We start from the raw sequence: 17,211 nt of genomic DNA on the forward strand, positions 1-17,211 counted from the left end.
AAGAATTAGGTGGAATGAATGTCTATAAAAATAATGCATGGTGCGAAGCTTTCTCTTCATGTATATAAAAGAAAAAGCAAATGGATATATGCGCTAACAAGAAAATTGTGCTTTCTTTGAGGTGGAAATCTCAAAGCAAATTCTGAAATTTACCTGATATTAAGATAAAAATGGCACTTCTGTTAGAATATCATTATTGAGTAGTGGTAGAAAGTGGAAAATTAAGTCAGTGTTAGAGGAGGATAAAATTAATAGTATCATACTGAATCGAAAAGGTAATTATAGATTTAAGTAAATGCTAAATTCCACATACAGAATAAAAGCAAGTTTGGAAATTTTGCTTTGTTAATTTGAATAAACTATATGAGGAAGACTTGTTTACCAATTTAATTAATCAAGTTCTTTTTACCAAATAGTGTAATACAGTCAGTATCAGCCGCTGGTATTTGCATTTATACAAAATATAACAATTTAGGATAATATGATATGTTACCAAAAAATAAATGCACAGTCTATAAGTTGCTGTTCACCAATTGAATTCCTGTTATTACCCTGAAGACTTCAGAAGACAGCTTCAGATATTTATATTAAGAAATGAAGTGGTAAGAAGATGTTCTCACTGATCTCCCTGGTGAAAAAAAATCAAATTTTTTTTTTATAGCTTTAAGTTTTGAGGCATGAATTTAAAAGTATCAGAAAGCTGGATTAATGTGCATGGTAAAATGAATTGCATGCTAGGAACTGAACTCAGTAAACAGTCTACCAATTCAAGGAGAATTTCAGACTTTCTTATCTCCCTGTGTCTTAGTCATCTAGTGCTGCTGTAACAGAAATACCTCAAGTAGATGGCTTTAAGAAAGAGAAGTTTATTCTCTCACAGTCTAGGAGGCTAAAAGTCTGAATTCAGGGTGCCAGCTCCAAGGTAAGGCTTTCTCTCTTTGTCTGCTCTTGTCATCAATCTTCCTTTGGTCAAAGAGCTTCTCAGCACAGGGACCCCAGGTTCAAAGGATGCCTTATGCTCCCCGTGCTCCTTTCTTGGTGGTATGAGAACTCCATGTCTCTCTGCTTGCTTCTCTCTTTTCTATCTCAAAAAAGATTGGCTTAAAACACAATCTACGGGAGGCGGAGCCAAGATGGCGGACTAGGCAGACGCTACCTCGGATCCCTCTTACAACAAAGACACGGAAAAACAAGTGAATCGATCACATACATAACAATCTACGAACCCTGAACAACAAACACAGATTTAGAGACGGAGAACGAACTAATACGGGGAAGCAGCGATTGTTTCCAGAGCCTGGAGCCAGCATACCAGTCAGGTACGGCACAAGCACAGAGACCTGCTCCACCCCCCTGAACTAACCCCGGGAGGGGGACTAGCCGGTTCCACGGGCGGCGTGGGACGCAGCCGTTAGGAGAAGTCCCCGGGAGGCAGTGACTGATCTTGGAGCAGAAAGAGTAGCATCCGAGCCGGGGAACCGTCCCACAGGGATTTGGACTGCACGCAGGTACGCCATAAACACGGAGAGTTGCTCCACCCCCTGAACTAACCCCGGGAAGGTGACCATCCGGGTCGCGCGGGCGGCGTGGGACGCAGCCGGTAGGAGAAGTCCCCGGGAGGCAGCGACTGGTATTGGAGCGGGGAGAACAGCGTTCCAGCCGGGACACTCGGTCGCGGCACAAGCACGGGGAGCTACTCCACCCATCTGAACTAACCCCGGGAGGGGGCCCACCTGGTTCACGGGGGCGGCACGGCCACGCGGCTGGAGGGACGAGAAGTCCCCGGGAGGCAGCGACTGATTTTGGAGTTGAGAGTGCACCGTCCCAGTAGGGGAGCCTTGACGCTGGGCGTGGGGCTGGAAGCGGAGGATCTGACCGTGACTCCAGCGGGCCAGACCCCCCGGGGGCAATCTCCACACAGACAGCACACATAGGCGACGCGCCCGCGGGAATCTCAGATATAAGAGTCATTCCAAGCAAGACAAGCAACTCTGGCTATATTCTGAGGTGCTACTCTCCTATCTCTCTGTTCCCTCCCCCACCCTCCCCAGGCGGCTTCATTAACATCTGAATAGCCTGAGCCAGAGGGAGAACTCTGATAGGGATCTGACTGCAGTTTTTTTTTAGCGGATTTTCTGGAAAAACTAGTTTCCCAGTGATGGCTCGGAGACAACAATCCATATCAAACCACTTAAAGAAGCAGACCGTGACAGCTTCTCCAACTCCCCAAACAAAAGAATCAAAATCTTTCCCAAATGAAGATACAATTTTGGAATTATCAGATACAGAATATAAAAAACTAATTTACAGAATGCTTAATGATATCACAAATGAAATTAGGATATCTGCAGAAAAAGCCAAGGAACACACTGATAAAACTGTTGAAGAACTCAAAAAGATTATTCAAGAACATACTGGAAAAATTAATAAGTTGCAAGAATCCATAGAGAGACAACATGTAGAAATCCAAAAGATTAACAATAAAATAACAGAATTAGACAACACACTAGGAAGTCAGAGGAGCAGACTCGAGCAATTAGAATGCAGACTGGGACATCTGGAGGACCAGGGAATCAACACCAACATAGCTGAAAAAAAATCAGATAAAAGAATTAAAAAAAATGAAGAAACCCTAAGAATTATGTGGGACTCTATCAAGAAGGATAACCTGCGGGTGATTGGAGTCCCAGAACAGGGAGGGGGGACAGAAAACACAGAGAAAATAGTTGAAGAACTTCTGACAGAAAACTTCCCTGACATCATGAAAGACGAAAGGATATCTATCCAAGATGCTCATCGAACCCCATTTAAGATTGATCCAAAAAGAAAAACACCAAGACATATTATCATCAAACTCACCAAAACCAAAGATAAACAGAAAATTTTAAAAGCAGCCAGGGAGAAAAGAAAGGTTTCCTTCAAGGGAGAATCAATAAGAATATGTTCTGACTACTCAGCAGAAACCATGCAGGCAAGAAGGGAATGGGACGACATATACAGAACACTGAAGGAGAAGAACTGCCAACCAAGGATCATATATCCAGCAAAACTCTCTCTGAAATATGAAGGCGAAATTAAGATATTTACAGACAAACACAAGTTTAGAGAATTTGCAAAAACCAAACCAAAGCTACAAGAAATACTAAAGGATATTGTTTGGTCAGAGAACCAATAATATCAGATATCAGCACAACACAAGGTCACAAAACAGAACGTCCTGATATCAACTCAAATAGGGAAATCACAAAAACAAACAAATTAAGATTAATTAAAAAAAAAAATACACATAACAGGGAATCATGGAAGTCAATAGGTAAAAGATCACAATAATCAAAAAGAGGGACTAAATACAGGAGGCATTGAACTGCCATATGGAGAGTGATACAAGGCGATATAGAACAATACAAGTTAGGTTTTTACTTAGAAAAATAGGGGTATATAATGAGGTAACCACAAAAAGGTATAACAACTCTATAACTCAAGACAAAAACCAAGAAAAACGTAACGACTCAACTAACATAAAGTCAAACACTATGAAAGTGAGGATCTCACAATTTACTAAGAAAAACGCCTCAGCACAAAAAAGTATGTGGAAAAATGAAATTGTCAACAACACACATAAAAAGGCATCAAAATGACAGCACTAAAAACTTATTTATCTATAATTACCCTGAATGTAAATGGACTAAATGCACCAATAAAGAGACAGAGAGTCACAGACTGGATAAAGAAACACGATCCATCTATATGCTGCCTACAAGAGACACACCTTAGACTTAGAGACACAAACAAACTAAAACTCAAAGGATGGAAAAAAGTATATCAAGCAAACAATAAGCAAAAAAGAAGAGGAGTAGCAATATTAATTTCTGACAAAATAGACTTTAGACTTAAATCCACCACAAAGGATAAAGAAGGACACTATATAATGATAAAAGGGACAATTGATCAGGAAGACATAACCATATTAAATATTTACGCACCCAATGACAGGGCTGCAAGATATATAAATCAAATTTTAACAGAACTGAAAAGCGAGATAGATACCTCCACAATTATAGTAGGAGACTTCAACACACCCCTTTCGGAGAAGGACAGGACATCCAGTAAGAAGCTCAACAGAGACACGGAAGATCTAATTACAACAATCAACCAACTTGACCTCATTGACTTATACAGAACTCTCCACCCAACTGCTGCAAAATATACTTTTTTTTCTAGCGCACATGGAACATTCTCTAGAATAGACCACATATTAGGTCATAAAACAAACCTTTGCAGAGTCCAAAACATCGAAATATTACAAAGCATCTTCTCAGACCACAAGGCAATAAAACTAGAGATCAATAACAGAAGAACGAGGGAAAAGAAATCAAATACTTGGAAAATGAACAATACCCTCCTGAAAAAAGACTGGGTTATAGAAGACATCAAGGAGGGAATAAGGAAATTCATAGAAAGCAACGAGAATGAAAATACTTCCTATCAAAACCTCTGGGACACAGCAAAAGCAGTGCTCAGAGGCCAATTTATATCAATAAATGCACACATACAAAAAGAAGAAAGAGCCAAAATCAGAGAACTGTCCCTACAACTTGAACAAATAGAAAGTGAGCAACAAAAGAATCCATCAGGCACCAGAAGAAAACAAATAATAAAAATTAGAGCTGAACTAAATGAATTAGAGAACAGAAAAACAATTGAAAGAATTAACAAAGCCAAAAGCTGGTTCTTTGAAAAAATTAACAAAATTGACAAACCATTGGCTAGACTGACTAAAGAAATACAGGAAAGGAAACAAATAACCCGAATAAGAAATGAGAAGGACCACATCACAACAGAACCAAATGAAATTAAAAGAATCATTTCAGATTATTATGAAAAATTGTACTCTAACAAATTTGAAAACCTAGAAGAAATGGATGAATTCCTTGAAAAACACTACCTACCTAAACTAACACATTCAGAAGCAGAACAACTAAATAGACCCATAACAAAAAAAGAGATTGAAACGGTAATCAAAAAACTCCCAACAAAAAAAAGTCCTGGCCCGGACGGCTTCACTGCAGAGTTCTACCAAATTTTCAGAGAAGAGTTAACACCACTACTACTAAAGGTATTCCAAAGCATAGAAAATGACGGAATACTACCCAACTCATTCTATGAAGCCACCATCTCCCTGATACCAAAACCAGGTAAAGACATTACAAAAAAAGAAAATTATAGACCTATATCCCTCATGAACATTGATGCAAAAATCCTCAACAAAATTCTAGCCAATAGAATCCAACAACACATCAAAAAAATAATTCACCCTGATCAAGTGGGATTTATACCAGGTATGCAAGGCTGGTTTAATATCAGAAAAACCATTAATGTAATCCATCACATAAATAAAACAAAAGACAAAAACCACATGATCTTATCAATTGATGCAGAAAAGGCATTTGACAAAGTCCAACACCCATTTATGATAAAAACTCTTACCAAAATAGGAATTGAAGGAAAATTCCTCAACATAATAAAGGGCATCTATGCAAAGCCAACAGCCAATATCACTCTAAATGGAGAGAACCTGAAAGCATTTCCCTTGAGAACGGGAACCAGACAAGGATGCCCTTTATCACCGCTCTTATTCAACATCGTGTTGGAAGTCTTAGCCAGGGCAATCAGGCTAGACAAAGAAATAAAAGGTATCCGGATTGGCAAGGAAGAAGTAAAGTTATCACTATTTGCAGATGACATGATTATATACACAGAAAACCCTAAGGAATCCTCCAGAAAACTACTGAAACTAATAGAAGAGTTTGGCAGAGTCTCAGGTTATAAAATAAACATACAAAAATCACTTGGATTCCTCTACATCAACAAAAAGAACACCGAAGAGGAAATAACCAAATCAATACCATTCACGGTAGCCCCCAAGAAGATAAGATACTTAGGAATAAATCTTACCAAGGATGTAAAAGACCTATACAAAGAAAACTACAAAGCTCTACTACAAGAAATTCAAAAGGACATACTTAAGTGGAAAAACATACCTTGCTCATGGATAGGAAGACTTAACATAGTAAAAATGTCTATTCTACCAAAAGCCATCTATACATTTAACGCACTTCCGATCCAAATTCCAATGTCATATTTTAAGGGGATAGAGAAACAAATCACCAATTTCATATGGAAGGGAAAGAAGCCCCGGATAAGCAAAGCACTACTGAAAAAGAAGAAGAAAGTGGGAGGCCTCACCTTACCTGACTTCAGAACCTATTATACAGCCACAGTAGTCAAAACAGCCTGGTATTGGTACAACAACAGACACATAGACCAATGGAACAGAATTGAGAACCCAGACATAGATCCATCCACGTATGAGCAGCTGATATTTGACAAAGGACCAGTGTCAATTAACTGGGGAAAAGACAGCCTTTTTAACAAATGGTGCTGGCATAACTGGATATCCATTTGCAAAAAAATGAAACAGGACCCATACCTCACACCATGCACAAAAACTAACTCCAAGTGGATCAAAGACCTAAACATAAAGACTAAAACGATAAAGATCATGGAAGAAAAAATTGGGACAACCCTAGGAGCCCTAATACAAGGTATAAACAGAATACAAAACATTACCAAAAATGATGAAGAGAAACCCGATAACTGGGAGCTCCTAAAAATCAAACACCTATGCTCATCTAAAGACTTCACCAAAAGAGTAAAAAGACCACCTACAGATTGGGAAAGAATTTTCAGCTATGACATCTCCGACCAGCGCCTGATCTCTAAAATCTACATGATTCTGTCAAAACTCAACCACAAAAAGACAAACAACCCAATCAAGAAGTGGGCAAAGGATATGAACACACATTTCTCTAAAGAAGATATTCAGGCAGCCAACAGATACATGAGAAAATGCTCTCGATCATTAGCCATTAGAGAAATGCAAATTAAAACTACGATGAGATTCCATCTCACACCAGCAAGGCTGGCATTAATCCAAAAAACACAAAATAATAAATGTTGGAGAGGCTGCGGAGAGATTGGAACTCTCATACACTGCTGGTGGGAATGTAAAATGGTACAACCACTTTGGAAATCTATCTGGCGTTATCTTAAACAGTTAGAAATAGAACTACCATACAACCCAGAAATCCCACTCCTCGGAATATACCCTAGAGATACAAGAGCCTTCATACAAACAGATATATGCACACCCATGTTTATTGCAGCTCTGTTTACAATAGCAAAAAGTTGGAAGCAACCAAGGTGTCCATCAACGGATGAATGGGTAAATAAATTGTGGTATATTCACACAATGGAATACTACGCATCGATAAAGAACAGTGACGAATCTCTGAAACATTTCATAACATGGAGGAACCTGGAAGGCATTATGCTGAGCAAAATGAGTCAGAGGCAAAAGGACAAATACTGTATAAGACCACTATTATAAGATCTTGAGAAATAGTAAACCTGAGAAGAACACATACTTTTGTGGTTACGAGGGGGGGAGGGAGGGAGGGTGGGAGAGGGTTTTTTTATTGATTAATCAGTAGATAAGAACTGCTTTAGGTGAAGGGAAAGACAACACTCAATACATGGAAGGTCAGCTCAATTGGACTGGACCAAAAGCAAAGAAGTTTCCGGGATAAAATGAATGCTTCAAAGCTCAGCGGAGCAAGCGCGGGGGTCTGGGGAACATGGTTTGCGGGGACTTCTAAGTCAATTGGCAAAATAATTCTATTATGAAATCATTCTGCATCCCACTTTGAAATGTGGCGTCTGGGGTCTTAAATGCTAACAAGCAGCCATCTAAGATGCAGCAATTGGTCTCAACCCACCTGGAGCAAAGGAAAATGAAGAACACCAAGCCCACATGACAACTAAGAGCCCAAGAGACAGAAAGGGCCACATGAACAAGAGACCTACATCATCCTGAGACCAGAAGAACTAGTTGGTGCCCGGCCACAATCGATGACTGCCCTGACAGGGAGCTCAGCAGAGGACCCCTGAGGGAGCAGGAGAGCAGTGGGATGCAGACCCCAAATTCTCATAAGAAGACCAAACTTAATGGTCTGACTGAGACTGGAGGAATCCCGGCGGCCATGCTCTCCAGACCTTCTGTTGACACAGGACAGGAACCATCCCTGAAGACAACTCATCAGACATGAAAGGGACTGGTCAGCGGGTGGGAGAGAGACGCTGATGAAGAGTGAGCTAATTATATCAGGTGTACACTTGAGATTGTGTTGGCAACTCTTGTCTGGAGGGGGGATGGGAGGATAGAGAGAGAGGGAAGCCGGCAAAATTGTCAAGAAAGGAGAGACTGAAAGGGCTGACTCAAGACGGGGAGAGTAAGTGGGAGTAGGGAGTGAGATGTATGTAAACTTATATGTGACAGACTGATTGGATTTGTAAACGTTCACTTGAAGCTTAATAAAAGTTATTATAAAAAAAAAAAAAAAAAAAAAAACACAATCTACTCTTGTAAATTGAGCCCTGCCTCATTAATGTAACTGCCACTAATTCCATGTCATTAACATAATAGGGATAGGATTTACAACACATAGGCAAACCACATGAGACGACAAAATGGTGGACAATCACACAATATAGAGAATCATGGCCTAGCCAAGTTGACAGATATTTTTGGGGGACACAATTCAATCCATGACACCATGTATTAAGCACTCCTCTAGCACCTCGATATAGCAGAGGTTTTACTTTTTTAGGCTCAAGCCCAAGAATGGGAACTGGATTATATCCAAAAGAGGAGCCCACAAACAGATATAATGACGCATTTTCACTTGAACATCACTACAAACACACCAGCTTAGAGAGCTGATTTCTCAGTCTGGAAAACAATGCCTTCTTCTGGAACATATCTAGTCGCCATAAGAAGCTGAGAAATACCAAAATAAGTTGAAAAACGAATATCCATTTGTAAAGATGTAACTTCACTCCTCAGATTTTCCATAAAGTGGGACACTCAGTGACCTGATGTTTGTGGACAGTGGGTCTTCATGGGCGTGTGTCCTGTGCAGTCATACAGGAGCTGCTCTTGGTTTAATGCTCTATGTCACTATCTTTGACTTCTCAGTAATTTTTTTTAACATGTGGCCCCACATTTATATTTTGCACTGGGCCCCACAAGTTTTGTAGCCAGTCCTGTTTGTAGATATTACAATTTTTATGACATTTTATCATTGTAAATGAACTTGAGGCACTATAAACTCTACAATACGTTATGAATCTTTTAGGAATGGTCAAAGTTGTCATTAGTATAATATGCAAGTTTTTATAAGATTTTTACTGACCTCTTAAATGTGCCTGTGAGGCATTGATGGCTCAGTGGTAGAATTCTTGCCTTCTATGTGTGCAGCCACCACTTGCCTATCAGCGGAGGCTCGCATGTTTCCATGATGCTGAACGGGTTTCAGTGGAGCTTCCAGACTAAGAAAGACTAGGAAGAAAGACTTGGCTCTCTACTTCCAAAAATGAGCCAGTGAAAACCCTACAGATCACAAGTGTCCAATCTGCAACTGATTATGGGAATGGCACAGAAATTGCACCATTTCAGTCTGTTGTGTGTAGTGCCCAGGTGAGTCAAGGATCAACTCAATGGCAGCTAACAAGAGCAATAACAAGTGCCTGGCACTATGCTAGACTTTTGGAAAATAATATAGTCCCCATCTTCAAAGAGCTCTCATTCTTGTGTTAAGCATTTGTTATTGAAATTAGTTGCGTAAACCTGGTTGCCTAAACTGAAAAATAGAATCCTCCTTACATGTGAGAAGTAAACGCATAGTGCAGAGTAGCCAAATGTTCACCTAGAATAAGTGGTATTTGCAGATGATCATTTATACACATAGAAATATAACCATAATGAAAATTTTAAATTCTCAAAAGTCACCCTTTATTATTTTGACTGAAAAAATTGGCCTGTTTGGTTTTCAAAACTTACCATAGAGAAGCAAATTTTAACGTAGAATTTCATAAAAAGACAATTCCTAAAATATCACTGTATCTGGAAATTAATGCTTACACTTGCCATTTTTGTCTAGAGCAAGCATCAGAAAGTATTCTCTCACCATGCTTAACTTGATAGTGGGGGAGTTGTCATCTGGGCCAGCTTCTATGTTTGGGCATGATAGCCAGGCCATCTGTTGCAAATGGAGAAAGGAAGAATTACACAACATCTTGTGAGCCACTGAAAATCAGCCTACTTGCATTTTGTTATATATATAAGTGTTCAGCTGCTAACCAAAAGATCAGCAGTTCAAATCCAGTAGCCTGCTCCTTGGAAGCCCTCTGAGATAGTTCTATTCTGTCCTATAGGCTCACTATGAATTGGAATCGACTCAATGGCAATGAGTTTGGTATACCATATCTATCTATACATACCTTGCTGAATCAAGATCTTGAAAATTATTTTTAATAATGCTATTATCAGTACCTAAATTCAGTATTAGAAGTGCTGTATAACACATTGCCTGATGTGAATTCATCCAGGGCATAGACTTGAATATACTGGACTTAACATTGCAAGAAGGAACCCTGGTTGCACAGTGCTTAAGTTCTTGGCTACTAACTGCAAGTTCAGCAGTTCAAACCCACCAGCCATTCCACAAGAGAAAGATGTGGCAATCTGCTTCCATAAAGATTACAGGCTTAGAAGCCCTATAAGGCAGTTCTACTCTGTCCTATAGGGCCTCTATAAGTTGGAATCTAGCCAAGGACAATGGGTTTTGGTTTTTTGGGTTTTTTATTACAAAAAAATGTTAATAAAATAATATATCAAGATGGTTAAGACATCTCCCTGTGTCACATTTAAGAAATGGGGTCATATAGAAGAAACTAGAATGATATGTAAAATAAACCCTTGATTTATTACATGAAGAATACATGGGTTGCATTTTAAGTGTTATTTAACAAAGACTTTGAAAAAGCAAATATTGGTATGAAGCCTCAAACCAAGACATAGATTTATTTCTCTTTACATGTAGTAATCCTCTTACCTTAAAATTCAAAAATAAGAAAGTAACAAATTAGTTTGTCCATGCATTTTGTAAATACATTATTAAACATTACTACTTTTTTTTCTCCATCATTTAACGGAGCCTGTCTTAGTCATCTGGTGCTACTATAATAGAAATACCACAAGTGGATGGCTTTAACAAATACAAATTTCTTTCTTCTCGGTAAAGAAGGCTAAAAGTCCAAATTCAAGGCATCAGCTCCAGGGGAAGGCTTTCTCTCTGTAGGCCTTCTCATCAATCTTCACCTGGACTAGAAGCTTCTATTCACAGGGACCCTGGGTCCAAAGGACGTGCTCTGCTTTCTTGGTGGTGTGAAGTCCCCCACTCTCTGCTTGCTTCCCTTTCCTTTTATCTCTGGTAAGATAAAAGGTAGTGCAGACCACACCCAATGGAAACTCCCTTCACATTGGATCAGGAATATGACCTTAGTAAGGGTGGTACAATCCCACCCAATTCCTCTTTAACATAAAGTCACAATCACAAAATAGATGACAACCACACAATACTGGGAATCATGGCCCAGCCAAATTGATACACACATCTTTTGGGGGACATAATTCAATCCATGACAGAGACCCTTTGATTTGAAAACATTTGTGTGACTTTCTCAGCTTCCATTAATGTCCCCAGTAGTTTACAATTAAATAACCAAAAGAAAGAGAAAAATATATCCTTTGGCAAGGCAGGGTAATAATCAACATTTAGTGTCTCCCTGTAAACTCTTCCAGTAGGAAGTGAAATAAAGTAGTTTTGCTGCATAATTTAATACGGTAAACGGTATACAAACACATGGTATCTTGCATTCATTGTTCCTTCTAAAGGAAAAAGTCTCACTTTCTAAGGTGTTTTACACTTCACATACTTAAGTAAATAGTTATGAAGTGCATACACACATTTTGTATGCAAGATTGAAACTAATTGACCCTATGTCTTCATGAATAATAATAAGTAAAAACAATTGCTAACCTTCTGTGGTATTCCGAGTTTGATCTTTTGTGGAGCTTTATTGATCATCAGCACCGTTCGTCATTGCGTGTAACAGTAAGTGCTCCAGAAAAAAAAAAAAACGAGTTAGATAAGGCCTTCAAGACATCGGCTTCGTGCTGATGGATGTCAATAGCTCAGTTCGCCATCCCTCTGCCTTTCTGAGCTATGTTTATTTAAGCAGTCTTGAGTGTTCTTGCATATTGACTAAAGGAGCTGAAATTGATGGAAACAAGGTTATTCTTTAGTAAGCTGACAGTTTGGGTCCTTGATGTTCAACAATAGAAAAAGTAGAAATGATTCCCTGCCAGAAGAAAGCAAATTAACAAGGTAAAGTGAGAAAGAACACGAGCTACAGGGAACATCATTCAGATTCCTGTCAGGAATTTAGGATTGTGGAGAAGGTTTGAAAACTAGTTTTGTCTGTGATGTAAGTGAAGACAGTTTTCACTGCAAAAGGATTGGCAGAGACAAGAAGTCACCGCTATTTAACAGCTATCTCATGACCTAGATGAAAAAACTCCCAGGCCAGATTACTTAATGGATTAATGTCTACTTCATGAATGGCTATCTCCCAAGACAGGCAACAACTAAATGAGTGAATGAAATGAGTTTCAAGGCAACATATGAGTAACCAGTCATTAATTACCAATACTGTATCCTATATTTGCTACTGAATATGTTTTTTAAAAGGACTTGTAAAAATGGTTTATTTTGACCTTGGAGTTTTAACCTTACGTATTAGCCTAGGGTCCTTAATCAATGCAAGAATTAAGAACAGTTTAGCTCTCCAGTGTCCCTCATAGGAAGAGAATCATCAGGCTTAAATTATAGTCTATTGGAAAGAATCTTCTTATCTGCACTTCTGTAAAACATAATAGGAGCCTTTGTGGGATAGGAGATTTAATTTTTATTATTTGAAATCATGCAGAGTGCCAAGTTAAAGAAAAACATACCTCAAAGTGTGAAAATATCTCAAGTGGTTTTTGTTGTTGTTAGGTGCCATGGAGTCAGCTCCAACTCCTAGTGACCCTATAGGACAGAGTAGAACTGCCCCATAGGGTTTCCAAGGAGCAGCTGGTAGATTTGAACTGCTGACCTTTTGGTTAGCAGCCAAGCTCTTAACGACACCACCAGGGCTCCGAGTGGTTTTTAGGTTTTGTTTTTTCAGTGATGCTAGAACAGCAGGGCGGGGAACAGTATGTTTGATCATTTTCAGTGTTACGTAAAATGAAGTTATTATTCGTGATGACACTCAGTAGCATGCTAATGAGGACAGGTTTGACTAGTCATAACACCATATGACATTTGAAGTATAATTTCAAAATATGACTGAATAGCATTGCTAGACCCTAGGCTCCACTAGAAGGAACGCGGTGGCACAACCGTTAAGTGCTTGGCTGTTAACCGAAAAGTTGGTGGTTCGAACCCACCCAGGAGCTCCATAGGAAAAAGACCTGGTGATCTGCTCCCATAAAGATTAAAGCCTGGAAAACTCTATAGAGGAGTTCTACTCTGTTACATGGCGTCACTATGAGTCAATATCAACTCGACAGCACCAAACAGCAACAGGTTCCACTATGTTATTGGCTGATGTGATGTTATTTATCATCTATAGCCCCAGTGTTTAGCATAATTCTGAGCTTAATAAAATTTTTTTGGTTGAACAAATATTTCATGTAGTAGCATGTTTTGAAAATAATAACAGACTTGAGTTTGAACTTAGAAATTCTGAATTCAAATTTCTGGCCTTCCTACTCAGCTCCTTGCAAAGAATGTGAGGTTTATTTGTGAGCCTTATGCTTTTCAAGGAGCCCTCGTGGTGCAGTGGTTAGAAGCTCAGCTACTAACCAAAAGGTCAGCAGTTCAAATCCACTAGCTGCTCCTTGGAAACCCTATAGGGAAGATCTACTCTGTCCTATAGGATTGCTATGAGTCGGAATCAACTCGACAGCAACAGGTTTGGTATGCTTTTCAAACAAATTTTTCTAATGAAGTTGCTTTTTCTTTTGTCTGTTCTCAAGGAAACACTTTATAGTGGGAGATACAGTTATATATTGGAAAGATGAGAATTTATTTAAAGGAAACAAACTGGGTTCAATCCCTGTCTGCCATTTCCTAGGTGTGCACTCAGGGCAAGATATTTATCCTCCCTGACGTTCAGTTTTGCCCTGTGTAGAAATAAGAAGATAATGCCCAATCCTTAATTGGGATCATGCATGTAATGGACCTACCACGCTGCCTGTCATGTAGCAGGCACTCAGATGACTTAATTAGTTCATTTATGAGTCATTATTTTTAAGTCAGAAGCAAATGAAAGGCAAATCGCCACAATGTTTTGACCACTTTCCACTTTCTTCTTGTTTTACTAGACGATGACTTTTTTCATGAACTCCCAGAAACCTTTCCATCTGATCCACCTGAGCCTCTGCCACATTTCCTTATTGAGCCTGAAGAAGCTTACATTGTGAAGAATAAGCCTGTGAACCTGTATTGTAAAGCCAGCCCCGCCACCCAGATCTACTTCAAGTGCAATAGTGAATGGGTTCATCAGAAGGACCACATAGTAGATGAGAGAGTAGATGAAACCTCTGGTGAGTTCTCCATTGCATTTAGATTGCTGTTTAAGATTCACTTACTCACTACTTTGATGTGTTGGCATACTGCCCTTTCAATTGATGAAACTGAAAATGATGTTATTCTCCTTTGGTAAATAATAATAATAATCAGTTTGGTTAAGATTTGGTAAACTCATTTCATGCATTTCCAAGTAAAATATGATGAATAAACTCTGATTTGATTCCTGTTAGGCGATAGGGAATTAAAACATTGTTCGTGCTTAGAAGGATTAGCAGAGTGGATAGACTGAATTAATGTAAAATGTGTCTTAATAAGAGCTACTCTTGAATTTCGCTTGGTGGGGTAGCTGATGTCATAGCTAAATACCCCAAGATCTGAGGAGCAAGTTCAACCAAAGATAAATTATTTTTATTTACATCACTATCAAAATGTGAATTCACTTGCATAATTTCCCCTTATATTTTCTTAAAGAATTTGTAAACATTGCAGATTCAAAGCATCCTTTATCCTTAACTTACATCCAAAAATGAATCCTAACTGCTTAACCCTTATCTGAACCCTTATCTGACTGAGGATAGTGACAGTGTGGGATCCAAGGGAAGTGGAGAAGTAACTGTAGCTTCTGCATGAGTATTTACCTTCTATGTGGATCTTGGCCAGAGCATCTTTGCCCCTGGTATGGCTAAAATTCCTGACTGTATGACTTTGTAAACATCATCCTTAAAAGTAAGATATCAAAGCCATAGAGAGGATGAACTATATTGTAATAACCTGTGAGATTTAGATTGGCTATAAAGACTTACTTGATGGTGATTTTTTACTCCACACTGGATAACTTAAGGTAGTCATGGACTCTTAGAGAGGTTTTTGAATTGGAAAGATGTGTATCTTCCTACTATGGCTTAAGTGCCTTTGCTATCTGGTAAGGAGAAGGATTATTTGAACCCTCAGATCTCTTCCAGACCTATGATTTTATGATATTAGAACATATATTTTAAATATTACAACTTCAATGGTCAATATTCCCAAGGTAAATAGCGACAAATATGACAAAAAATTGAAGTATTTAAATATTTCATTTTCCTTCATAGATATAATGTATGTGTGCAAAATAGATCCATGTTTTCATGATCCAAGTTGTAAATAATTTATATTTGTGTCCAATTGTTGGATTAACCAAGGAAGAATAGAACCAGCACTTGAGGCAAATCTATTTACTATGTTTCTAACAACATGAAGAATATAATGAGGTGATACAACATAATAAATAAAATAGACTGTGAAAGAACTAAAAAAAAGTACCTTTTAAAACAGCATGTGAAGCATGTACACATGTAACATACATAGTCTTAGACAATCAGGTGGCAACACCACATAATTGTCAATTTGTGAATCTCAATATGCTCACTGCATGGGAGCAGATGATTGCAGAAAGAACTGGGTATCCAACTGTAGGGATACTTCAGGGAACTGCCCCACCTCTTAGTCTAATTACTTAGACTATAACTCCACCAGATGTCTTCAATATCTCAAATGAATTGAGTTTTATTTGGTTCAGCTCATCTATTTGTAGAGATTTCAAACACATAAGCTTTCAACAGTAAGAGGAAAAAAGAAAGAAATCACAAAAGCTAAAATGTAGGTCACAAACATATTTAGGCCTGTCTTTGCTAAAGTGGAGCCCTGGTGATGCAGTGGTTAAGATCTATGCCTGCTAACTGAAAGTCAGCAGTTCAAATCCACCAGCCACTCCTCGGAAACCCCATGGGCAGTTCTACTTTGCTCTATAGGATAGCTATGAGTTGGAATTGACCTGTCAGCAAAAGTTTTTCTTGTTTGTCTGTTTTGTTTTGTTTTGCTAAATTAATGAAAATTAGTATATAGGAAGATTAGAAATAAAAAAAAAAAACAGCTCTGATATTGAGCACTTTTGCCTCAACTTCATGCTATGTTTGTAATTAAAAAAAAGGACATTTGCTTTTCTGGAACACATTACATTTTCCACATTTCTACATAAAAATTAATTTATATTGCATACACCAATGATTAAAACTACCTTTTTAAACAACTTTAAGTTAAAATATATGGCATATTTTCATTCATATAAAGGATGGGATAGATGAGAACTAAGAAAAGATTTGGCAGCTCCATACTTGCACTGTTCTCCCAAGAGGCAGGGACGAAGTCGAAGGTAACATAGCTTTCCATTGTCTTTCATTTTTCTACCCAAAACTTTACAAGAAAGACCAGCATCCAGTCAAATGTTGACATTCTAGAAGCAAATGAGTATTAACTTTAAAGTTGGAAAAAAAGACAAGCGTGTCCACAGATACCGCTACCATTTAACATTGTCCTTACCATACTAGCGAGTGCAATTAGACAAGGTAGAGGATTAAGAAGTGGAAAAATTGTGAAGAAAAAATGATTATTTTTGACAGACCGTATGATTCTGTATACCTGGGAAATTGAAGGAGTATCAAATAAAAAACTAGAGAAAACATCATGCAGAAAAATGACAGATGTAAAATTCACCTAACCCATTAACTTTTTTTATGTACAGATGGCAGTCAATTCAAAATGGAATAAAAGATTTCATTTACGATAGTAATGT

General features: G+C 38.4%; 1 protein-coding gene across 2 annotated transcripts in view; it reads left to right on the forward strand.

Moving 5' to 3' along the window:
- UNC5C (unc-5 netrin receptor C) overlaps positions 1 to 17,211 on the forward strand; it is a 454,535-nt gene that overhangs the window by 247,392 nt on the left and 189,932 nt on the right. Inside the window, exon 2 of one of the 2 annotated variants that reach the window (XM_049885675.1) lies at positions 14,393 to 14,614. The exons of the other annotated variant lie outside the window; for it this stretch is intronic. Within the exon in view, the coding sequence (XP_049741632.1) occupies positions 14,393 to 14,614 (222 nt within the window). The remainder of the gene's footprint in view (positions 1 to 14,392; positions 14,615 to 17,211) is intronic. 2 annotated transcript variants of the gene reach the window in all.

The sequence above is a fragment of the Elephas maximus genome, chromosome 5, assembly GCF_024166365.1.
Source record: "Elephas maximus indicus isolate mEleMax1 chromosome 5, mEleMax1 primary haplotype, whole genome shotgun sequence".
NCBI classification, from domain to species: Eukaryota; Metazoa; Chordata; class Mammalia; order Proboscidea; family Elephantidae; genus Elephas; species Elephas maximus.